Genomic DNA, 27574 nt, shown 5'->3' on the forward strand with positions numbered 1-27574 from the left:
ATATATATATATATATATATATATATATAATATATATATATTATATATATATCTGTCTGTATTTAACTCTCTCACTTTGTCTTTATCTACAACAACCTCCACTCTGTACCAGTGTCTGGGGTTTGGTTGTTTATGGAAGTAGTATGTTTAACAAGGAGTGTTTCAGCCTCCCATTCTACTACTGAGTCCTCAAGACACACACACACACACATGCAAACAATCCAACACGTACACACCCACGTCCGTTTTTCAGTGATGGAAAGGGACGTCCGTCCTATTTGTGCAGATGTGTAGGTGTGAGGCAATCCTTTTACTCAATATAGAAAGAGAAATAAGAAAATAGATTTCCTTCTCTACCTCTGCCTTGTCATGGATTTGAACGCGAATCCACAGGAAACCAACTCGCAGAATTATAACACGCGTTTTTATATACATACATTCACCAATATAAACACATGCAGCCACAAGTACACAGTCATATACAAAACATGTGTGTACGTCTCTCTGCTTGTGGCCATATTACGTGTATATCTATGAGATATTGAGTCGGTGTATAATTATTGCGGCTATTTTTCAACAAATTTTATTCAACAAAAACAATAACAATATTTAACAAAAACATCTTTGAATGACGGTCTGACCGTCTGCCAAGCAAATAGGAAGCAGTAATTGAAGGAGATGGTGAATATGCTCCGGAATAATCATTTAAAGATGTTTTTATTGCATGTTGTTATTGTTTTGTTGAATGAAATTTTTGAAAAAAGCCGCAATAATTATGCACCAAGCCAATATGTATATAACAAGATAGAATGAACAGAACATTTTCGGCCTCTATTCTAGGACTCAACCAAGTAGAAAACACACACTGATCGATCGATAGGTACAGATAGAGAGAAAGAGAGGGAGAGATCGATAGACAGACAGAAGACAGATACATAGATAGACGCAGGAGTGGCTGTGTGGTACGTAGCGTGCTTACGAACCACATGCTTCCGGGTTCAGTCCTGCTGCGTGGCACATCTGTAGCCTTGGGCCAACCAAAGCCTTGTGAGTGGATTTGGTAGACGGAAACAGAAAGAGCCCGTCGTATATATATATATGTATACATAGACAAACACACGTGTAAGCATACGCACGCACGCACACACACACGTAAGTTTATGCAAGTATTTATATACTTGCATACACCTGTATAATTATGGCTCTGGTAACATCCTCACAATGAGATTCATAGAAATGTTGTCGCTAAATCCTGTGCATCACAGGCTGCAACAGTTACCATTCTCTCACTCCACATCGACAGACATGTCTCACCTGCACACTTCATCCTATCAAACAACTTCCAACAGAAAATGCCTTCCTTTTATGCGTTGCATCTCTCCTGAATTCTTACATGTGCAACCAGTAAACATTTTAAAAAGTTTTAGTCAGCATTTAAATCTAGTCTTGTCGACTGCAGTTTTTGTGCCTCTAGCAACAAACAACAGCTCTCCTAGAGATTTCCTATTCCACTTACGAGAGGCGATTCAAGTCTTTCAGAACCAGCTCCCCTGCAATTCTTGACTTCGTCCCTTGAGGCAGGGGTTAGGACTCACCTAAAAGACACAAGTGAACGTCTGGAAACAGCAGTCTATATCTGACCAACTCAGACTGGTTTGCCAGCCCCAAAAGACAACGAAAAATGCTCATTTTCTAAGAATTCACCCAAGAGTGAATCAATATTCTTTACTTACTATCGTCACATATTTCTTAACGTTGTGGCATGGCAGTTTTCAGCCATTTTGGAAATATGACTATAGTGGTCTCTACGTAGTTCGCGCAACTGGTTGACATGTGACACGAGGGTCTCTACGTAGTCCGTGCCACTGGTTGACACGTGACGCGGATTGTCTCGACTCATTTCGCGCCACAGTCTTAAACAACCAATCACGACTTTTGTTTAGGATTCCATCTCTGAAGTCGTTGGAGCCACCCAAACGGCTTATAAGGAAGTGTTTTCAGACACTTTTCGTCTTGAGTTCCAGTTCTTCTAAGAACTAACTGAGACCACCTGCTGCTCAACTTAGAGATATGCGATTGTCTCTGCTACTACCTGTTGCTACGCTAATCTATACAAACACTGAAAGCCTCTCGAGTAGATTCCCACACCTTGCCCTATGAACAGTAAACTAAATGCCATTGTTAATTCTATGTTCAGTGCCTTTGGGTATGCTCACGCCACCCGAACCACACACACACAAAACCATACTAACGCTTACCAGCTCCTGATATGGACACAATTGTAAAATATGTAAAATAAATAATATTTATCTCCCAACAGCAAGACTTGTCGCCAATTCACTTATGTTCTATTGTTACTGCATGTATTTATGACTCGTAATAATTCGTTAAGAATGGGACCGCGTGCGATTGTATTTCCTACACAATACGACCGCATGTGATCCTATTGCTTACAATGGTATAATCATTGAGATATCTGAACACTTGAATAAGTTAAGTGAAAGTTTTGAATTGTATTTTCATAAAGAGATGAATACTATGCAACAGAAGATGGATTATGAACCCCTTTCAGCCTGACGTGACAACTGGAATATCAACAAAAGCCGATGAGGAACTTATTGATTTACCCGAAGACTCTTCCTTGAAAATGACTTTTAACACAGGAATATGTTACAGGAATATGGTGTCTCTCCTGAATGAAAATGTTTGTGAGAAGTTAAGCACTACTTTGAGAGAAGGATTTACTACAAATGATATGGTTTCTATCCTATATGAACAGTATGTGAGAATTTAAAGCACTTCGGTCAGAGAATGATGTACCACAGACATCACATCACAGGATAAGGCTTCTCTCTAGTATGAATAAGTTCATGTGTGTAGTCAAACTACCTTTTTGAAGGAACGATTTACCACAGATGTCACAGTGAAATGGTTTCTCCCCCGTATGAAAACGCATGTGCGAATTAAAAGCACTTCGGCCAAGGAATGATGCAAAACAGACATCACAGTGATATGGCTTCTCTCCTGTATGAATAAGTTCGTGTGTAGTCAAGTTAATTTTTTTAGAGAATGATTTACCACAAATGTCACAGTGAAATAGCTTCTCCCCTGTATGAACAAGTATGTGAGAATTTTAAAGTACTTTGGTCACAGAATGATGTACCACAGACATCACAACGATAAGGCTTCTCCCTGTATGAATACGTTTGTGTCTAGTCAGGGTATTACTTTGAGGGGAAGATTTACCACAGATGTCACAGTGAAATGGATTCTCTCCTGTATGAATACGTTTGTGAATATTTAAGCGACCCTTTTGTGAGAAAGACTTTTTACAGACATCACAGTCATATGACAGTTTTGTTTCCCCTCTTCTCTAACTTCTGGAAAAGTCAGATCCTTTAGTTTCTCACTCTTTTCCATTATTTTTCTTCGAAAATCACAATATATATTCTTTTCCTTCTTCTTGCTTCTATAGTCTTTTGTTTACAAATATTTCAACTGCTGTATTTCTGTCCATTGTTAATTTTGTCCCAAAACTCTTTATAAAATAGTCCAAGTTTAATTTGCTCACAGACTCATCTTGTAGACACTCCAGCCAGTGATGTCCAGAAGGTTTGCTAATAACACATTCAGAGTAAATATATCAGAGGAATTCTGCCATAGATTTAGAGAAACAATCTTATATATCTGTTCTGTACAATATTTCCATTTTGGTCTTTGAAAGATGATAAATAATGAGAATGTATCTTCAGTTATGCCAATAATAAAGAAACAACAGTGTAAGATAGAGAGGCTACTAAAAGAATACAGATTCAAACATTTCCATAGAGATAAACTCTAGAAATAAACATTTAACTGAAAACACAGAACTTTCTAATTTATTAGAATTTACATCAGAAATCTTGTGTGAAGCTAAGAGATTTCTAAACCCCAGCTACACATTCACACACACACACACACACATTATTTTACTTATTTCAGTTGTTTTGACTGTGGCCATGCTGGAGCACCACCTGAGGGTTTTAGTTGAACAAATCTAAATCTACCTAGGACTCATTTTTGAGCCTAGTACATATTGTATTGATCTCTTTTGTGAAACCACTAAATTATGGGGACATAAAACACAGTCACAAAGACACACAAACACACATATATATATTCACATTAACACACACCACCCACAAAAAACCTAAGTAATTTGCACACTTGTGTTATTGACGCAGGCAATTTTTCAGGATAAAAATTATTAAAAAAAGCTTGTAAAATTCGCACCCAAAGTTTTCAGAATTGCCAATATGGCCAGGAGCAAAAGGTTTTCAATTTAGTTGTATTTAGCATAATTTCACCTATGATTAGATTTTATTAAACTTTTCTTAAATAAAAATAATTTCTGTTTAACAGGTATCACATTCTGTTGTGTCTGGGGAGAGTCATTTTCTTTTTGTGCCTTATAATGTAACACACTCACCGGTAAAATTTCCACTTATTTCTTGTTTTTATTTTCCTAAAATTTTCGATGCGTCTTGCAACCTTTCAAAGCTATTAAATTACAAAGTATTTGCATTGTTTATAATCAACTTTATTTTACATTTCTTGCCCACAAAAGATTATGTCCGATCTTTAGTATACTGCTGACTGTTTTTCTCAAATCACAACCACACGAAAAGTTAGGGTTAGGATAAATATGCACAAGTGTTGCATAATAAGTTGAATTACCAATAAACATCAGCTTGGATGACACTTTACTCAACCGACAGAGGTGAGCCATCAAACTGATTATGGAAACAGAATTCTGATGCATAGAACACAACTCTTTACTCTCTTTTACTTGTTTCAGTCATTTGACAGCGGCCATGCTGGAGCACCACATTTAGTCGAGCAAATCAACCCCGGGACTTAGTCTTTGTAAGCCCAGTACTTATTCGATCGGTCTCTTTTGCCGAACCGCTAAGTGACGGGGACGTAAACACACCAACATCGGTTGTCAAGCAATGCTAAACAGACAAACACAGACACACAAAACATATACATACATATACATATATATATACATATATGCAACAGGCATCTTACAGTTTCCCTCTACCAAATCCACTCACAAGGCATTGGTCGGCCCGAGGCTATAGCAGAAGACACTTCAGAAGACTGAAACCGGAACCATGCGGTTGGTAAGCAAGCTACTTACCACACAGCCACTAGAAGAGTCAAGTGGGGTTGGTTATAAAGCCATTCTTAAAACAGAACTCCGCCTTCTTTTTTTCTTTTTATTTTCACAGCAGATCTTATCAAAAACATCATCCGGATACTTTATTAGCAACCTGAATTACAATCGGGTTGAAAGATGATGCAAAATTCCCTGAAAATGAAAAAAACCGTGTGGTCGGACTGCAATTTCAACAACCATGACAACCAATTGCCATTCCTGAACATAATGTAACAATAATCAAGATGTAACGAGATTCCAAAGAGGAGGGGAATAAAATAAAGAGAAATGGGAAATTACTCATTTTGCCCCGCTTACTAATTATCTCCCTTTCCCTATATCTCGAAACAAACATTCGATAAATTATAATAAAACATTGGATTCTCAGCATTTCTTTTTGTTGGAGTTTATTTGAGGATATTTCTCCAACTAAAACACACAACAAACTAACGTGGAAAACGATGGAGCGTGTAGGAGGTAGGCTCCATAGCTAGAAATAGCAGCCAAATGTCGAACAAATCAAAGGACATGTGAGACACAAATTATTAAAAGATTAAATGTTTTGATTGCTTAATATTTACGGAAATGTCTTTATAAAGGATGGTGTTGTTGTTGTTGTTGTTGTGAGGGCGTCAAGTGGTTGAGAAATGCATTATTTATGTGTTTGGGAGTTAATTGAAATTCAAGAAAGTACTGAATGGAAGCGGAAGTATATTCTATGCGCATGCGTATGAAATATTGGTTTCACATTTTGACACAAGGCCAGCAATTTCGGACGAGGAGGAGGGGGTGCTGCGGCCGAAGTCGATGACATGGACTGCAGTAGTCAACTGGTATTTAATTTATTGAACCCCCCCCCCCGCAAAAAGGGTGAAAGGCAAAGTGGACCATACCGGAATTTGGGCATACCAACACAATTGTACATCCCTCGGGTTTCTTTCTTCATAACTTTCAGAAAAAAGGGATAATTTTTAATGAAATTTTCAATACATACGTCAAAGATGGTGTAGCTTACGACTGCTTTGGAATTTGTTCTGAAGGAAAAAGAAAACCCCGGCTAATGTTTACAATATTAACGAAATAGAAACGAACCAAAAAAGGGCAACGGGTGTCAAAAATGTATAGGAAAGGAATATGAAAACAAAAATGCGGGGAAATTAACGGCGGGGTGGGAGAGGACTTGGAATATTCACAAGATGCGAGTTTTTCCCTCATAACTTTCAGGAAAATGGTTTTTTTTAAATGAAATTTTATACAAATAGCTTTCAAATGGCATACATTACGGTTATAAAGATGTTGGTGGGTAAATTTTTTTCTGAGGGGGTGGGGAGAGGACTTCGAAAAAGTCATAGAAATCCGACGTTTTTGTCCATAACTTTCAGGTAAAAATATCTTTTAATGAAATCGTATATAAATACTTTTCAAATGACATGCATTATGGATGCCTAATGTGCCGAAAAAGAAGGTTGGGGGAACACCAAAAATGCATTTTTGAAGGTGAGGTGCGAAACTGCATTAGTCTATTTTCTTTACTCATTTTATCCTGTTTACGCACTACCGTACTCAGGGGGGAGCCCTTGTTGCGGCACAAGCAGTCAGCATCATATTGGATGAGATCTCGCCAGACACCATGCCATTTCTGAGACTGGAGCAAGATCTCACCTGCATCCATTTGCTTTAAGACCGCGACCTGTTCTTTTGTCAGTGAGAAGGTCACGGTCTTAAAGCGCCGAAAATATTTTGACAAATAAAACTTAAATGTTGAAGTGAATCGAACGGCTTTTGTGTGTTGCTTAAATGGCTTACAAACACCTTCCACGCTGCAATTGTTTTCCTTTCAGCACACGATCTCAGATCAAATCACTTGCTATGCAAGTACATCTCCGTAATATATATATATATAGATATATATATATATATATATATATATATATATATACATAAAAATATATATATTATATATGATAAAAATGGTAAGACAACAAAAGAAAGGAAGAGACCTTGATATTATGTAAGTAGAGGAATTTATCTGTAAATGTAATACGAGACATTATTCGGTAGCCATGATAAAACTCCGAGTTTTGGATGCCGAGGTGGAAACCCTTGGTGGAACCAAGATGACGGTGTGGATTTCCACCTTGGCATCTGAAACTCAGAGTTTTATCATGGCTACCAAATGATTGTCCCATATTAATTTACAGATATATATTATATATGTATATATTTATATACATACATAGACACAAGCACAAGGGTGTTGTCTATAATGACTTTGCATGTATGAGTAACTTCATCACCACACACCACTGCCATGGGCTGTAATCTTCTCAACCGTATTCTACCCTCCCACTTCAACGGGTCCAATATTAAACTGCTTCCCTTTTTCATATCATTCCCATTGTTTCAATACCCAACCCATTTTCATTTACCCAAAGACCTGCACCCCTCATGAACCCTCCCACCCGTACCCCATATTCTTCTTCTTGTCCACTTCAATACAGATTCAGCTCAGCATATATTGACCTCATCCAGTTGCTCTTACCCTTTTGTCACTAACTCGGCCAGCCCCGGCTCTGGCTCTGTGGTAAAATGTCTTGTTTTTCGTAAGTTCTGAATTAAAATCTTCCACCAAACCTTAGTCCAATTTATATTCCTAACACTAGCTTAATGATAACTAAGTTATTTTACTAAATTCTTTGTTATATTCAAAATAATTGAAAGAAACTCAGAGCATCTCAAAATAAATACAATAACGAAGGAGTTAATTTTGCATCATCATCTTTGTTGCTGTGTGTTTTCTTTCATCTTTTACTTGTTTCAGTCATTTGGCTGTGGCCATGCTGGGGCACCGCCTCGAAGAGATTTTATTCAAATAACCCCCTAGTACTTGTCTTTTTGTTAAGCCTGGTGCATATTCTATCAGTCCCTTTTGCTGAACTGCTATGTCACGAGAACGCACACAGACCACCACCAGTTGTCAAGCAATACTGAAAGACAAACACAAAGATGTATATAGATATACGTATATATATATATATATATATATATAATATATAATGAGTGTTGGCTATGAGTTTTGCTTAAGTTAACTGTGGCTGGTTCATCTCGATGTAGCTGTGTGTTGGTTCTGCATTCACTGTTCTAGTCTGTCTGCCTGGGGTTACCTTTATATAAACAAATGACAAGAAGAACCAGGTAAATTCAATGCAACTGTTTTTTTATTACAATCCTTTATAAAAATACATGGCAAATGTCTTACAAATTGTGAAGTAACAGGTTTTGCAAGCTTTAACTAACTCTTTCTGGAACAGTGGGGAGTTGTATCACAGTTGAAATTCTGTAGCATTTTCATGGCTTGGTTCTGTTTGTTGCGCAGCATCGGTTTTCTGATCTCATCTCCTCCTTTCTTTCTCTCTGCTAAAGGCGTGAGGGACCATTCTTTATGTAATGACTTGTGGACAGGAAGAGAATTTTTCTGTACTGGGATAAAACTGTTGCTCAAACACCGTTGGGTGGATAAGGCCATTTGACATTTGCAACAGATTTAGTCCAACCCTAATCGCATGATCAATGTTGACAATACTGAAATACACACATCATCCAATGTCCGTTGTCCATTCTGGCGTGGGTTGCATAGTTTGACCAGGGTTGGCAAGCAGGGAGGCTGGACCGGACACTAATCTAAGTTGGCATGATTGCTATGGATGAATACCCTTCCTAACACCAACCACTCTGAGAGTGTAATGGATGCCTTAGACCAACAAAACACCAGTCTCTTCCACACAACAATTTCGCTTGGCTTGATAGGTCTTCTTCTCAGTTGACCTCGGTGCCACACAGTGGGACTGAACTTTTACGTTTCATAACAAGATTCAAAATCTGGAAAAAGCTACTTCTATTAAAAAAAGAACCCACAGTCTTCTTACGTGTTGTGACATAAAACTACAGAGTTGGGAGATGGTTGCCACACACTGTTCTAACTCCTCTCTGGTGTGAATACAGTTACAGGTAGAAAGATTGTCCCTTTATTTTTCCTTCTTTGGCATAGAAGGAACTCTTACAATTACAGCAATTCCCTGATGAATAGCTTGGTTATTGCCATGGAGAAAGCCCACAACAGTACCACACCATTTAGGAGGAGCTGAAAATGCTTATGGTTCTTAAAATGGTCACATGGTAGTCATACATCTATACCAATAGTTATACATTTAGTTAACACCAAAAGTACTGAGCAGTCATTTATCACTACTTATAGAAATGTTTATGTTTCACAGATGTTACAGTGATACGACTTCTATCCTGTATGAACACGTTTTGTGAGAATTTAAAGCAATTTGCAGGGAGAAGTATCTACCACAGACATCACATCAATAAGGTTTTCTCCAGTATGAATACATTTGTGTCTAGTTAATGTAATGCTTACAGAGAATGATTTACCACAGATGTCACACTGGAATGGTTTCTCCCCTGTATGAATACGTTTGTGTGTAGTCAAGCTACCTTTTTGGAAGAATGATTTACCACAGATGTCACAATGAAATGGTTTCTTCCCTGTATGAATACGTTGGTGTCTAGTCAAGCTACCTTTTTCAAAGAATGATTTACCACAGATGTCACAGTGAATGGTTTCTCCCCTGTATGAATACGTTGGTGTGTAGTCAAGTTATTATGTTGAGGGAATGATTTACCACAGATGTCACAATGAAATGGTTTCTCCCCTGTATGAATACGTTGGAGTGTAGTCAAGTTATTATGTTGAGGGAATGATTTACCACAGATGTCATAGTGAAATGGCTTCTCCCCTGTATGAATACGTTGGTGTGTAGTCAAGTTATTACGTTGAGGGAATGATTTACCACAAATGTCACAATGAAATGGCTTCTCCCCTGTATGAATATGTTGGTGTGTAGTCAAGTTATTACGTTGAGGGAATGATTTACCACAGATGTCACAGTGAAATGGCTTCTCACCTGTATGAATACGTTGGTGTGTAGTCAAGTTATTACGTTGAGGGAATGATTTACCACAGATGTCACAGTGAAATGGCTTCTCCCCTGTATGAATACGTTGGTGTGTAGTCAAGTTATTACGTTGAGGGAATGATTTACCACAGATGTCACAGTGAAATGGCTTCTTCCCTATATGAATACGTTGGTGTGTTGTCAAGTTATTACGTTGAGGGAATGATTTACTACAGATGTCACAGTGAAATGGCTTCTCCCCTATATGAATACGTTGGTGTCTAGTCAAGTTATTACGTTGAGGGAATGATTTACCACAGATGTCACAGTGAAATGGCTTCTCCCCTGCATGAATACATTGGTGTGTAGTCAAGTTATTGCGTTGAGGGAATGATTTACCACAGATGTCACAGTGAAATGGCTTCTTCCCCTGTATGAATACGTTTGTGTCTAGTCAAGTTACTTTTTTGTGAGAATGATTTACCACAGATGTCACAGTGAAATGGCTTCTCCCCTGCATGAATACATTGGTGTGTAGTCAAGTTATTACGTTGAGGGAATGATTTACCACAGATGTCACAGTGAAATGGCTTCTCCCCTGTATGAATACGTTTGTGTGTAGTCAAGTTATTATGTTGAGGGAATGATTTACCACATATGTCACAGTGAAATGGCTTCTCCCCTGTATGAATACGTTGGTGTTAGTCAAGTTATTACTTTGAGGAATGATTTACCACACAGATGACACAGTGAAATGGCTTCTCCCCTGTATGAATACGTTCGTGCACACTTAAGTGACCTTTTCGAGAGAAAGACTTTTTGCAGACATCACACTCATGTGACAATTTTTGTCTCCCTTTTCCTCTATTACTGGAAAAATCAGTTCCTTTAGTTTCTCACTCTTTTCCATTATTTTACTTAAAAAACACAGTATATAATCTTTTTACACCTTTTTGAATCTATAGTTTTTGTTTGCAAGTATTTCGACAGCTGTATTTATGTCCAGAGTTACCTTTGTCCCAAAATTCTTTAATAAATTTATCCAAGTTTAATTTGTGAAGAGACTCATCTCGTGGACACTCCAGCCAGTGATGTCCAGAAGGTTTGCTAATAACACATTTCAGAGTAATATATCAGAGGAATTCCACCATAGATTTATAGAAACATTCTTATATATCTGTTCTGTACAATATTTCCATTTTGGTCTTTAAAAGATGATAAATAATGAGAATCTATCTTCAGTTATGCCGATGTCATCTGATATTCTGAAATAATAAAGAAACAACCGTGTAAGATAGAGAGGCTACTTAAAAAATACAGATTCAACATTACTAAGAGATAAACACAAGAAATAAACATTTAACTGAACAACAGAACTTTCTAATTTATTAAATTTACATCAGAAAATCTTGTGAAGCTAACAGATTTCTAAACTCCAGCTACACATTCACACACACCACATATATTGGGCTTCTTCCAGTTTCTTATTTCTTTACTACTTACAAGGGGCTAAACACAGAGGGGACAAACAAGGACAGACAAACGGATTAAGTCGAGTATATCGAACCCAGTGCGTAACTAGTACTTATTTAATCGACCCCGAAAGGATGAAAGGCAAAGTCGACCTCGGCGAAATTTGAACTCAGAACGTAGCAGCAGACGAAATACCTATTTTTCTTTACTAGCCACAAGGGGTTAAACACAGAGAGGTCAGATAAATGGATTAAGTCGATTACATCGACCCCAGTGCGTAACTGGTACTTATTTAATCGACCCCGAAAGGCAAAGTCGACCCTGGTGGAATTTTTTGAGACAAATTAAATATTTTTCGAACAAAGTAAATAATTTTTTAAACTAAGTAAATAAATTATTTATTTTTATAAACAAACTGCGTGGCATCTTGGGCAAGTGTCTTCTGCTATAGCCCCGGGCCGACCAATGCCTTGTGAGTGGATTTGGTAGACGGAAACTGAAAGAAGCCTGTCGTATATATGTATATATATATATGTGTGTGTGTGTGTTTGTGTGTCTGTGTTTGTCCACCTAGCATTGCTTGACAACCGATGCTGGTGTGTTTACGTCCCCGCCACTTAGCGGTTCGGTAAAAGAGACCGATAGAATAAGTACTGGGCTTACAAAGAATAGTCCCGGGTCGATTTGATCGACTAAAAGGCGGTGCTCCAGCATGGCCGCAGTCAAATGACTGAAACAAGTAAAAGAGTAAAACTAAAGTTAGGGTCAAAAAGTCGTTGTAGGATCGACTACTTACGACTAGCCAGCGCTGATGCGCGCACCGGGACCATGTTCGCTAGTTGTACCCCGGACTGCAACTTCAACAACTATGATGATTAATTTTCAGTCCTAAATACAATCCAGCAACATTCACAAATATAATGACTCCGAAAAAGGAGAAAATAAGAATGGGAAATTACTCATTTTGCCCCGCTTACAATTATATATCCATTTTCTCTATATCAAGAAACAAACATTCGATAAATTAAATAAAGCATTGGTTTCTCAACATTTCTGGGGTTGGAGTTTATTTTAAGAATATTTCTCCATCTAAAACACACAACAAACAAACGATGCAGCGTGTAGAAGGTTGCCGCCATAGCTAGAAATAGCAGCCAAATAACCGTAAGATTGCCTAGATAAAGATAAATAGACAGAGATAGGATGAGAGAGATAGAGATAGAGGGAGAGATGGTAGGTCTACTGTTTAGTGCCCCACTGAATTTTTTCCTCATAATTTTCAGAAAAATACATTATTTTAACGAAATTTTGAAGAAATACATTTTAAAGTCGTTTTGAATGATAATATCCTTTACGGACGGCCTATTCCGCTGTATTTTGTTTAATAAAATATGTAAGAAAAAAAATGTGGAGCAAGATTTAGATGTTTCAGCTTCATCCGAGCCTACAATTCCGAAAGTAGACACACACCGAAAAGAAACAAACAGATTTTGACAAATTTTCTAAAAGGAAAAACAAATTAAAAGAACATAAAATATGCTTAATTTTTTGTTGCTTCATCGAAATAAAAATTTCTTTACACAAACTTAATTGTCGCTCATTTTTCTCAATAATGTGCTCAAGGTTTTCTCAGTAGGATGTGCTTACTTTGAGATGGTAAATAAGTTGTAAAGTTTATTATTCGTCAAAAAGAAAAAAACAATACATTCGTACAAACTTTTGTTGTCCAATAAAACACCCTCCTCACAAGCAACTTTGTGGGGTTGCCGGTTTAGTCCCTGACGGCCCGACCATGCAAAAGGTTGTACTGCGTTACATGTTACCAGTAGCACTCGAAAGTGACCTGACACACATATATGTATATATACATATTTATATATACATATATATATATATTATATATATATATATATATATATATATATATATATATATACATACATGTATGTATGTACACACATATCCACACAAACTATTCTCTGTTGGTATTCGAGATACTTTTCTTCCATTTTGCAGTTTCATGAAACAGTTCATCGAAATAAAAATCACTTTACACAAACTTAATTGGCGCTCATTTTTCTCAATAAAATGCTGCAAGTCTTCTCGATATGAGATCGTAAATAAAGCTGTGTAGGGTTTATACTCATGAAAAGAAAACAAAAAATTCCTTTGAAATGGGAAGGAACAAAAATTTGAGAAATTCTGGAAAAGAAGAATAAAAAAAAGGCTTACCTTAATTATTTGTTGCCTCTTTCCTCGGTCGCCATTTGAAAATCTTTGCAAGTTTTGAGAAGATGTCGTCTGCTCTGAAAGTCACGTGACACTTAACACGCGCTTTCCCCTCCCACTTCCACTTCTATTCTCACTCCCACTTCCACTCTCACTCCTTCCCTTACACGGGTATGATGTGGGTAGTAGTACATATGCGTATATATATATATATATATATATATATGCGTGTGTGTGTTTGTATACGACGGGCTTCTTTCAGTTTCCGTCTACCAAATCCACTCACAAGGCTTTGGTCGGCCCGAACTATAGTAGAAGACACTTGCCGAAGGTGCCACGCAGTGGGACTGAACCCGGAACCATGTGGTTCGTAAACAAGCTACTTACCACACAGCCACTCCTGCGCCTATGTATGTATATATATACGTACATATTTATGTCTGTCTGTCTGTCTGTATGTGTATATATATATATATATAGATATATATATATATATATATATAATATATATATATATATGTATGTATATATATATTTATATATATATCTCTCTCTATATAAACGGCAGTTTGTCTGTGTGTGTTTCTGTGTGTCTGTTTGGTTGTACCCTCTCCCTGACCACTGCTTTCAACCGATTCTGATGAAACTTGACACACACATAGCCCAATGTAATAATTCAAAACTAACGCAGCGAAAATTTTAAAAAGTTTCCCCAGTTCTGAAAAAAATCGATAAATTCGACATGGGGTCGAGAATCAGAAACACAAACCAAAGACTGTCTAGGGGACACAACTCGACCTTTTTTAACTCTCAAAAAAAAATTTACCATAATTTTTTTCCCATTTTTTTTGCTATTTTTTGGCTATAACTCTCTAAAAATGCTTTATAGTTATTTCCCTTACAAAGCTGAGCAACGCCGGGCGATACTGCTAGTAATATATATATATATATATATATATATATATATATATATAAATAGTGGGACTGGCCGTTTTATGGGGTACACTCGCTTTTCTCGCTCATAAAGGGCTCAGCCTCACAGCGTATCTTCAGGCCCCAGAATAACTTAAAGAGGTCTCAGGCCAGCTGTGTTTGGGGTCTGAAGATACGCCGTGAGGTTAAAACCCTTATGAGCGAGAAACCCAGGGTAACCTTATAAACCAGCCTACCCCACTATAATATTAACTTAGAGCGCGGTTCTCCTTCGGGTTTATGTATTTCTATAAACGAACCTATACATACATACATACATACATACATACATACATACATACATACATACATACATACATACACACACATACATATAAAACAGTACTGATGCATCATTATATATATATATATACAATATATAATATATATATCTATATAAAACTCTAGTTGTGTGAGTGTCTGTCCCCTTCGATTTAGATTCCTAACTCCTCCTACATTTTGCGGTGCAGTTTAACCAAATTCGGGTATCTTATAGTCGTGATTCATATCGAGCCCGTCTGACTATTAGCGCGCGTCAACGATGAGTCTACGATTTTAAAAATAATTTAACATCATTTTTTATTCCATTTTAATGCATAAAATGCATCGTGTGTCGATGGCGGCGGAGTTGGCGTCCACGCTCACAGCTGCACCTGTTTGCTTCTCCCCCTTCCCTCCCTCGTGAAGCTGTGGGGAAGGGAGTGTAAAGAAATCAACGTCGTAATGCGTTGTGAAGGAGACCAGCGTTCTTTTAGAACAACGACTTCATCGCTTGAAGACACCAAAACAAAAATGGCTAAGAAAGCCCGAATTGGCATCTAAAAATGCTTATATAGTTATTTCCCTTACAAACCCGAGCAACGCCGGGCGATACTGCTAGTACAATATATAAATTTAAGAATGCCAATTATTGGCAATTTTCCAGAATTTCCTTATCCGAAAACGGGGGTTTTTGGCAAAAAAATAAGGAAAAAAAATGGGAGAAAATGGAGGTAGATACGGGGGGAAGTCTTTCCTTCTTTTCTTCTCTAGGCACAAGGCCCGAAATTTTTTTAGATCGACCACCGTACACAACTTGTATTTAATGTATCGACTCCGAAAGGATGAAAGGAAAAGTCGTCCTTGGCGGGATTTGAACTCAAAACAGACAGACGAAATACCGCATGCGCACAATCATACTTCCGTTTCCGTCATCAGCTGAAAAGTGTTCTTGTCATCAATATTTTGTAATATTTACAATTACACATTTATAATAACATGGCTCAACCACCACACACACACTTACAACAACTTCATCCTTTATAAAGAAGAAGATTTCCCTAAGTATTAAACTCGGAAAATATTCAATGTTTTTAAATTCAATGTTTTTAAATCTGTAGACGATCGTGTCGCTTCTGTGTTTTAGGGAAGAGAGACATCTTTGATTTGTGCGGGATTTGGCTGCTATTTCTAGCTGCGGATGAGAGACGTTCACGATCTGTTCGAGATTTGGCTGCTATTTCTAGCTGCGGATGAGAGACGTTCACGATCTGTTCGAGATTTGGCTGCTATTTCTAGCTGCGGATGAGAGATGTTCACGATCTGTTCGAGATTTGGCTGCTATTTCTAGCTGCGGATGAGAGATGTTCACGATCTGTTCGAGATTTGCCGAATTGTTCGAAATTTCATACGAAATATCTTACAAACTATAGAATTTTCTCAATAAAGCCAAGAGAAAATGATGTTTTATAAACACATTCTACCAGTATACGAAGTTTAAAAGTGTTTAGTTACCTAGAAATTATGTTACAAAGTGCCGTTCAAAAGGAAAAGATCCTTGGCTGCTATTTCTAGAATTATTTCTGCATTAGATTTCCGAATGGGAAATCGGTGTCAGATAGTTGATTCGGTCATTGCTGTTCGTGACTTGACACAAAGAAACTATATTCTTAGTGAGATTCGAGTCATAACAAATAGCATGACATCGATTATGGAATTCCTTGCGTCTGTGGGACGAATACGAAATTCATCCGAGTGCTACAACGACTGGACGTTCCTGACACCGAGGAAAGGAACGTCCGAAGGAATGATGTGAAAACGTCCGGCTTGCAGGCGCAATCACAGTTTAAGAGAAAATCCATTAGACAGTATTATACTGCTTAATTCACCACTTCAGAAATGTCTTTTATGAATTCCATAAAATTCAGTGTATAGTCGGTACTACTAGCGAACAGGGGTCCCGGTGCGCGCGCATCCACGCTAGCTACACGTGACTAGTCGATCCTACGACTACATAGCAAAGTAAATAAATAATTTTTTTTTAAACAAAGGAAATAAAACACAAAGTAAGGATCGACTAGTCACGACTAGCTAGCGCGAGTGCCTGCACCGGGACCACTCTTCTTAAGTAGTACCTATCCATGATTTGTGCGAGATTTGGCTGCTATTTCTAGAAATGTAAAGAGAGATGTCTTTGTTTTGTGCGAGATTTGGCTGCTATTTCTAGCAATGGAAGAGAGATGTTTATGATTTGTCCGAGATTTGGCTGCTATTTCTAGCAATGTAAGAGAGATGTCTTTGTTTTGTGCGAGATTTGGCTGCTATTTCTAGCAATGTAAGAGAGATGTCTTTGTTTTGTGCGAGATTCGGCTGCTATTTCTAGCTATGGATGTTATTACCTGCTCTTCTGCAGTTTAATCCAAATAATCTTACACAATGTGAAGGTGTAGCTGTGGTTTACAAATATGTAAGCTACACACAAGATTCTGGGATGTAAATTTTAATACATTAAAAAGTTCAGTTGTTCGGGTAAATGCTTATTTCTAAAGTTTATCTCTGTAGAAATGTTGTCAATTTTCCACTGTTGAATCTGTATTTTGAAAGCAGCTTCTTTATCTTACACTGTTGTTTCTTTATTAGTTCAGAATATCGGATGACATTGGAATAACAGAAGATCTATTCTCAGTATTTATCATCTTTTGAAACTGAAAGAAAATTCTATACAAATTCTATAACACTTTCTATATATATGCTGTGAATTTCTGTGAAATATTTGTTCTAATCTGATGTGATTAGCAAAAGTTTTGCACATCACTGTCTGCAGTGCCGAGAAGATGAGTTTGTGTGCTTGGATACATTTACATAAATGTTATTAGAGCAGGGAAACAATGGAGAGAAAATCAGGAGTGGAAGTATTTGTGAGATTAAACGATAAGAAGAAAAACAAGAAAAGTATATTTACATTGTGATTTGAGAGAAATAATAATGGAAAAGAGTGAGAAGATTATAGAAATAGATAGAGGAGAGAGACCGTATCACTGTGATGTCTGTGGTCAATCATTCTCTGCAAATAGTCAATTAATTACTCACAAACGTATCCATACAGGGGAAAAGCCATATCACTGTGATATCTGTGGTAAATCTTTCATCCGCAAGCATGACGTAACTAGACATAAACGTATTCATACAGGGGAAAAGCGATATCACTGTGATATCTGTGGTAAATCATTCTCTGGAAGTTCTGCCCTAACAATACACTTACGTATTCATACTGAGGAGAAGCCATATCACAGTGATATCTGTGGTAAATCATTCTCTGGAAGTACTGCCCTAACAATACACTTACGTATTCATACTGAGGAGAAGCCATATCACAGTGATATCTGTGGTAAATCTTTCTCTGGAAGTACTGCCCTAACAATACACTTACGTATTCATACTGAGGAGAAGCCATATCACAGTGATATCTGTGGTAAATCATTCTCTGGAAGTTCTGCCCTAACAATACACTTACGTATTCATACTGAGGAGAAGCCATATCACAGTGATATCTGTGGTAAATCTTTCTCTGGAAGTACTGCCCTAACAATACACTTACGTATTCATACTGAGGAGAAGCCATATCACAGTGATATCTGTGGTAAATCATTCTCTGGAAGTTCTGCCCTAACAATACACTTACGTATTCATACTGGGGAGAAGCCATATGACTGTGATATCTGTGGTAAATCTTTCATCCGTAATAATGACGTAACTAGACATAAACGTATCCATACAGGGGGAAAGCCATATCACTGTGATATCTGTGGTAAATCTTTCTCTGGAAGTACTGCCCTAACAATACACATACGTATCCATACAGGGGAAAAGCCATATCACTGTGATATCTGTGGTAAATCTTTCATCCGCAAGCATGACGTAACTAGACATAAACGTATTCATACAGGGGAAAAGCCATATCACTGTGATATCTGTGGTAAATCTTTCTCTGGAAGTACTGCCCTAACAATACACATACGTATTCATACAGGAGAGAAACCATATCACTGTGATATCTGTGGTAAATCTTTCATCCGCAATCATAACGTAACTAAACACAAATGTATTCATACAGGAGAGAAGCCATATCACTGTAATGTCTGTGACAAATCATTTTCTCAAAATTCTGACTTAAATAAGCACATTCGTATTCCTACTGGGGAGAAGCCATATCACTGTGATATCTGTGGTAAATCTTTCTTTGAAAATGGTAAATTAACTGCACACAGGCATATTCATACAGGAGAGAAGCCATATCATTGTGATATCTGTGGTAAATCTTTCTTTGAAAATGGTAAATTAACTAAACACAAACGTATTCATACAGGAGAGAAGCCATATCATTGTGATATCTGTGGTAAATCTTTCATCCGCAATAATGACGTAACTAGACATAAACGTATTCATACAGGAGAGAAACCTTATCATTGTGATATCTGTGGTATATCATTCCCTGATAATAGTGGCTTAACTAAACACAAACGTTTTCACTCAGGCGAAAGACCGTATCACTGTGATATCTGTTGTAAATCATTCTCACAAAATAGTGACTTAACTAAACACAGACGTCTTCATTCAGTAGAGAGACCATATCACTGTGATATCTGTGGTAAATCATTCTCACAAAATAGTGGCTTAACTAAACACAGACGTCTTCATTCAGGAGAGAGACCATATCACTGTGATATCTGTGGTAAATCATTCTCACAAAATAGTGGCTTAACTAAACACAGACGTCTTCATTCAGGAGAGAGACCATATCACTGTGATATCTGTGGTAAATCATTCTCACAAAATAGTGGCTTAACTAAACACAGACGTCTTCATTCAGGAGAGAGACCATATCACTGTGATATCTGTGGTAAATCATTCTCACAAAATAGTGACTTAACTAAACACAGACGTCTTCATTCAGTAGAGAGACCATATCACTGTGATATCTGTGGTAATCATTCTCACAAAATAGTAACTTAACTAAACACAGACGTCTTCATTCAGGAGAGAGACCATATCACTGTGATATCTGTGGTAAATCATTCTCACAAAATAGTGGCTTAACTAAACACAGACGTCTTCATTCAGGAGAGAGACCATATCACTGTGATATCTGTGGTAAATCATTCTCACAAAATAGTGGCTTAACTAAACACAGACGTCTTCATTCAGGAGAGAGACCATATCACTGTGATATCTGTGTAAATCATTCTCACAAAATAGTGGCTTAACTAAACACAGACGTCTTCATTCAGGAGAGAGACCATATCACTGTGATATCTGTGGTAAATCATTCTCACAAAATAGTGGCTTAACTAAACACAGACGTCTTCATTCAGGAGAGAGACCATATCACTGTGATATCTGTGGTAAATCATTCTCACAAAATAGTGACTTAACTAAACACAGACGTCTTCATTCAGGAGAGAGACCATATCACTGTGATATCTGTGGTAAATCATTCTCACAAAATAGTGGCTTAACTAAACACAGACGTCTTCATTCAGGAGAGAGACCATATCACTGTGATATCTGTGGTAAATCATTCTCTCAAAGTTATAGCGTAACTTCACACAAACGTACTCATACAGGAGAGAAGCCATATTATTGTAATGTCTGTGGTAAATCATTCACTAAATGTAGTAATTTAACTGCACACAAATGTATTCAGAGAGAAGAGAAAGGAAAAGACTAATTTCTAATTGTTTCTTCGGTTCTTTTTCTTAATATTCCTGTTTTTCATGTAATGGAAATTACAATTCTGAAAATAAAGAATTTCCCAAAATTCCAGTTTTTTAATTTTGTCTTTCATACCTTTTCACACAAGCCTCACTTCCATGCTCTTTTCATTTCCCATGATGTAGGGACCCCTATACTGAAACTTCTCCTCCTTCAACCCTACACATTGTTCTTTGTTGAATACCACTTCCCCAATTTACTATATATATTTATTTGTTTTTTATTAGCTTTTAGATGCTTCTCAAATATGTTAATGGTAGCACAAGTCATGGCTTTTTCAAACACACGGATGCAGTAAAGTTGTCAAATATATACATAAACAATGACCTCCTGTACAAAATGGAAGAAACCACAAGAGAAGAATATTCCTCATAACAATAGTTTAGTGCCCCACAACAGACTGTCTACTCATAACCTACTTATCGTTGTTTAAATTAAATTTTGCAGAGATAAGTGTTTGAGGGTCTAGACTACAATTACCTTACTAAAATTGAGGAATGAAATTTTTTGTATGAGATTCTGACCGTTCTTGACGCCCCCCTCTTTTTGTGAGGCTCATAGCTCAGCTAATTAGGAAGAGAGAGAAACAGATGCAGTTTGGCTTTGTGTTATGTAGAAGCACTACTGATGTTTTCTTCTTTGTAAGACGAGTACTGAGAAGAATTTAGTAAAAATTAAACCTCTATACTTGACATTGAGAAAGCCTTTGACAGGTTCCCCCACTTCCTTATTCAGTGGTTAATGCAGAAGCTAGGGATAGAGTTGTTGGTGTGAGCCATACAAACTGTGTACAGGGATGCTGTCAGTAAGATGAAAGTTGGTAATGTGTGTAGCAATGGATTTAGTAAGCAAGTAGGAGTTCCCGAAGGATCAATTCTCACTCCCCTCTTATTTATCATAGACCTTCTAGCCATAGCAGAGGAATTTAAGACTGGATGCCCTTGAGAGCTCCACTATGATGATAACCTTGTTCTTATAGCGGAATTTCTACAAGAGTTAGAGAATGAATATAAGGTGTGGATGCAGCGTCTGCAATTGGAGGGCCTTAGACTTAATTTAGCAAAACCCATAGACCTAGCATGTAGGAAAGCAGACAAGTCACTAATTTCTTCAAGGAGATGGCCTTGATTGATATGACTTGATTCTTACTGGATTGACTTCATTCTTACTTGAAAATGAGATACTTGTGAATGTGAAGTCTTTCCATGGTGATGAATGTACAACTCAACATAGGTTAGTGGTTTGTGATTTGAAACTTAGAGCTAGAAGGTTTCCGAGAAATAGGTCATTCCAGAAAACGACAATATATAAATTCAAACACTCAACAAAAACAGTAAGAAATTTTGTGAAATTCTATTTGAAGCATTTAAAATAGAGATGTATAGCATATTGGACAACTGGAAGTCCCTACAGGACAATCTACTGAGGGACACAGACAGTTCATTCAAATAATACCAAGAAGTTTTTAGAATATTTTATACGTCTGACGTTTTTCGCATGCCTTCCAACAAATTATCGGCCAAAGTTGAGGTCCCCAGGAACAGAAAGATAGTAACAAGAGTTAGCTACCGTGGTTTCTGTAAAACCCACGCACGAGATATATTTCCATTTCCATCTTGACATTAATTGAATTGTTGGTTGAATGAATTTCTATTCCTTAACTTTTAATACATTTCTCATCTATTACAAATGCACTTATAACAACGTTATCCTTTATGAAACTTTTCCGTGAGTATTTCATCAGTAGACGTTCAGTATTTCACTTTTCGATTGGTTGTGTTTCTCCAATTTTTTATGTATCAGAGATGTCTATGAATTGTACAAGATTTGGCTGCTATTTCTAGCTATGGAAGAGAGTTATCTATGATTTAAGCGAGATCTGGTTGCTGTTTCTAGTTATGGAAGAGAAATCACTATGTTTCGTGCCAGATTTGGCTGCTATTTCTAGCAATGGATGAGATGTCCATAATTTGTGCGATATCTGGCTGCTATTTCTAGCTATGGAAGAGAAATGTCTATGATTAGTGCGATATCTGGCTGCTATTTCTAGCTATGGATGAGAGATGCCTATTATTTGTGCGAGATTTGGCTGCTATTTCTAGCTATGGAAGCCACATCCTCCATCGTTGCCGTGTTTGTTGTGTTTTGAGAAATATTCTCAAATACACCCCAACCGCTGAAATGTTGAGAAACCAATACTTTATTATTATTTACCGAATGTTTCTTGGTACTAGTCGCGTAGACTGGACACGGTGCGCGCAGATGCGCATCCGCGCTAGCCCGTCGTAGGTAGTCGGTCCTACAGCGACCTGCGTATGCAAATGAGCTGATTGGCGCAACACTGCAAAAACTAAGTTAATAGCGAGCCCCTACTGGAGCTTAGGAAATATTTTCCAACGATATACGGTGTATATTATATTAAAGACAATTGCGTTTTTTTTTTTTCGTTACAAAACAATTAGAAGCATTGAAAAACATTTCTTTTTTCAAAGTAGACCCCTACAGGCGACAATTCACTTGTGCTTCCTTTGAATAGCTACGGCAAACTTCGTTAACCATTCAGCTATGCTCGTTCTCTTTCAACTGGAATTTAACCCCTGACCAACCCTAAACTATTAGACATTCTGGTCGTGGCCATCCCGCTTTGTTGTAAATCCAATACTGCATTGTTCAGTTTGACTTTAAAACAAAACTCGGCTGCTATTTCTAACAGCTGGGTGGAAGATATCTCTTGACCGAAGCTGTACAAGGTCTGTGTTTGCTCCTTGTTTTCAGTTTCTCCAAAGACCCAACTGAACTCTCGTCTTTAACTTCAGCTGAACAGTTCCCAGTCCCAAGACTGCCCTGGTCGTGCAGACCTGATCAAAGGAGTTTACTTTTAACCAGACGTAAAGTAACCCTTTACTTCATAGAAATGCTTTATTTCGACGTGGGGGAAATTTGGTTACTATAAGTTTACATTGAAGAGACTTGGTCGTTGACAGGAGCCTCATAAGTTAACGCAGTGAACCATTTCATACGAGGCAACTAAATTCTGACCCCACCTTGTTGTTGGCTTGTCACCAGGAACCGATTTCCCTGTTGAAGCCTACAGTAAAATTACCTGGTTGGGGAGGGGTTAAGCCAATTTTTTAAAACCTTTTTTTTCAATTTTCATGCTGCAGTTTGCTGTAGCTATTCAAAGGAAACCCAAGTGAATTGTCGCCTGTAGTGGTCTACTTTGAAAAAAAAAAGGGTTTGACTGTCCTTAAGGTTGTTTTGCTTTTTTTTCAAAGCTTCTAATTGTTTTGCCAATCAGCTCATTTGCATACGCAAGTCGCGGGTTTGCGGCGATTATCGATCACTGAATAAAAGCACTATCAGTGATGCCTATCCGGTGCCTTTTCTTCAGGACTTTTCGAGCTCGCTGCATGGATCTCGCATCTTTTCAAAAATCGACCTGGTGCGAGCATACAACCAAATCCCAGTCGAACCTGCAGACATCTCAAAGACAGCATTGCTTACAAATTGATGTAGTGAAAATAAATCTTTAATTTATTACAAAACAACTTATGTATTTATTAATACATCCACACATCCACTACAAGAGTAAAGTGGCTTCCTTAATTTTTATTGTAAAATCAGTATAATTATTTTTGTCATGTCCCTGTAAGAGAACTTCCGGTTTAGTTTGCAATGAAGCCCATCTCTGCCACCGCATCCCACAGTTCGTTTTCCCTGTCTCTATATGTGTGTCTGTGCACGCATACATTCGTTCTCAACATGTTATTTGTTTCGACTTCATTCCCAATACCCTCCCCATCTATCGGTCCCTTTTTCTGGACTTGTGAGCCAGACAGGAAGAGAGAGTTTAACAAGAAAGAGGGGATGCCTGGTTATCTAGCCGGAAAGAAGATCAAGAGAAAGAGAGAGGCTGCTCAAGAAAGAGGGCAGGAACAGGTACGTTGCTGAAGACGAGGTGCGGTTATCCTGAGGGAGAGAGAGAGAGTTAACATGAAAGACGCCAGGAGCAATTGTAAAGAAGATAGATACATGGTTACCTGGCCATATTCCTACCGCTCTATGTCACGCTGGTGAGACCCATATTGGAGTAGGGGATTCAAGCCTCTTCTCCTTATCTCCAGAGATAAGAGCAAGAGAAGAATGGAGAGAGAGATTAAGAATGAGGGCAGAAACTGTAGAAGAGGTACATAGCCAGTCAAGGAAAGAGCAAAAGAGAGAGATTAGGGGACAACAAGAGAGTAGGAGAGAGAAGGCAACGAAGGGCCAGGGTATACATGCAAGGAGCAGGGATCAAAGCATAGATGGGATGAGAGACTAAGGAACAGAGGGGTGTATATATACATACATACATGCATATATACATACATATATACATACATATATGTGCATACCTACATATATATGCATATATACCTACATATATGTACATACCTACATCTATATGTATATATACATGCATATATGGATACAGGATATCAAAAAAATGTTGAACACAATGAGAAACAAAAACATAAAAACAAAAATATAGAAACGATCTTTTTTTGTAAACAACAGAAAAAACCCCCAGAGAAACGAGACATACAACGCATGGAATATTCCCCTTCTTCAGTTGTCCCTTCTTCATTACTCCACACTTCGAAAGTAAGGACAGTTTAATAAGAAATTGAAAAGAAAAGTTCAGTTGTTTACTTCTAGAATTTCTCTCTGTAGACATGTAGTAAGAGTTGCACTGTTGCATGTCTGCTATTAAAATATCCTCTTGTATCTTATGCTGTTGTTTCTCTCTTATTTCAGAATATCAGACAACTGTGACATCAAAGAATTGCTTTCATAAGATTCATCATCAACATCTGTTATCTTTTAAAGACCAAAGAAAAACGTTACATGCGACAAATATATAAACTCTGTGAAATATTTCTTCTGAACGGAGATTAATGGCAGCGTTTCCCTACTCTACAGTCTGCAGTATGTACAAGATGAATTTGCTTACTTGTAATTAAATTTGGATGAAAATCAGAGTTGATGAGAAAATAGCTGTAAAACATTTGAAATAAATGAACAATAAAAAGTGAAAGAAGGAAATGAATTTATATTGTTCTGGGAGAAGAGAAAACTATTGAAACAATGGATAATGTTACAGACTTAAAGGATTCATTTATTATTTTGTTGAAGAGATGCAGAAAGTGACTGAAAAATCGTCATACCATTGTGGTGTGTGTAAGAAACCATTTGCTCTGGAAAGTAACCTTATTAAACACAAATGTATTAATAGAGGTGAGAAACCATATCCCTGTGATATTTGTGGGGAATCATTCTCTAAAAGGTTTAGTTTAACTGTCCACATACGTATTCACACAGGAGAAAAAGCATATCAGTGTGACATCTGTGGTAAATCATTCTCTAAAAATGATGGTCTCACTAGACATAAACGTACTCATACAGGAGAGAAGCCATATCATTGTGATATCTGTGGTAAATCATTCTCAGAATTTGGTCACTTAAGTAACCATAAACGTACTCATACAGGAGAGAAACCATATCACTGTGATATTTGTGGTAAATCATTCTCTAGAAGTAGTCTCTTGACTACGCATAAATGTATTCATGCACGTGAGAATCCTTATCACTGTGATATCTGTGGTAAATCATTCACTGATACTCACAACTTAACCAGGCACATCTGTATTCATACAGGTGAGAAACCATATCAGTGTGACATCTGTGGTGAATCATTCTCTAGGAATGATGGTGTCACTAGTCAGAAACGTGTTCACACAGGAGAGAAACCACATCATTGTGATATCTGTGGTAAATCATTCTCTGAATCTGTTCACTTGACTTACCACAAACGTACTCATACAGGAGAAAGACCATATCACTGTGATATCTGTGGTAAATATTTTTCTGAATCTGGTCACTTGACTAAACATAAACGTACTCATACAGGAGAGAAACCATATCACTGTGACATCTGCAGTAAATCATTCTCTAGGAATGATGGTCTCACTAATCATAAACGTATTCATATGGGTCTGAAGCCATATCACTGTGATGTCTGTGGTAAATCATTCTCACAGTCTGGTAACTTAACTAAACACAAACGGACCCATACAGGGGATTAACTATATCAGTGTGTTGGATATTTTTCTGAAAATACTCATTTAACTAAATCTAAGCACATTCATACAGAGAAGCTTTTATGACTGATATCTGTAGTGAATCCTTCTCTCAACTGACTTTACTAAACACAAATGTGTTCATACATGAGAAAGTCCATATCACTGTGATATCCATTGTAAATCATTCTATATAACTGGTGCTTTGAATAGACACAAACATATTCATACACAAAGGAGGCCATACCATTGTGATATCGGTAGTAAATCATTCTATATAACTGGTGCTTTGAATAGACACAAACATATTCATACACAAAGGAGGCCATACCATTGTGATATCGGTAGTAAATCATTCTATATAACTGGTGCCTTGAATAGACACAAACATATTCATACACAAAGGAGGCCATACCATTGTGATATCGGTAGTAAATCATTCTATATAACTGGTGCTTTGAATAGACACAAACATATTCATACACAAAGGAGGCCATACCATTGTGATATCGGTAGTAAATCATTCTATATAACTGGTGCTTTGAATAGACACAAACATATTCATACACAAAGGAGGCCATACCATT

At 37.4% G+C, this 27574-nt stretch overlaps 1 protein-coding gene across 1 annotated transcript in view; it reads left to right on the top strand.

Moving 5' to 3' along the window:
- LOC118761595 (zinc finger protein 271-like) overlaps positions 1-27219 on the top strand; it is a 29036-nt gene extending 1817 nt beyond the window's left edge. The window contains exons 2-7 of the mRNA XM_036499653.1: positions 14129-14133; positions 17742-18946; positions 19199-19576; positions 20751-20790; positions 26300-26481; positions 26818-27219. Of these exons, the coding sequence (XP_036355546.1) occupies positions 18082-18946; positions 19199-19576; positions 20751-20790; positions 26300-26481; positions 26818-26993 (1641 nt within the window). The 5' untranslated portion in view covers positions 14129-14133; positions 17742-18081 and the 3' untranslated portion in view covers positions 26994-27219. The remainder of the gene's footprint in view (positions 1-14128; positions 14134-17741; positions 18947-19198; positions 19577-20750; positions 20791-26299; positions 26482-26817) is intronic.
- The last annotated feature ends 355 nt before the right edge of the window (positions 27220-27574 follow it).

This window comes from Octopus sinensis, unplaced genomic scaffold (assembly GCF_006345805.1).
Source record: "Octopus sinensis unplaced genomic scaffold, ASM634580v1 Contig15519, whole genome shotgun sequence".
Lineage (NCBI taxonomy): Eukaryota > Metazoa > Mollusca > Cephalopoda > Octopoda > Octopodidae > Octopus > Octopus sinensis.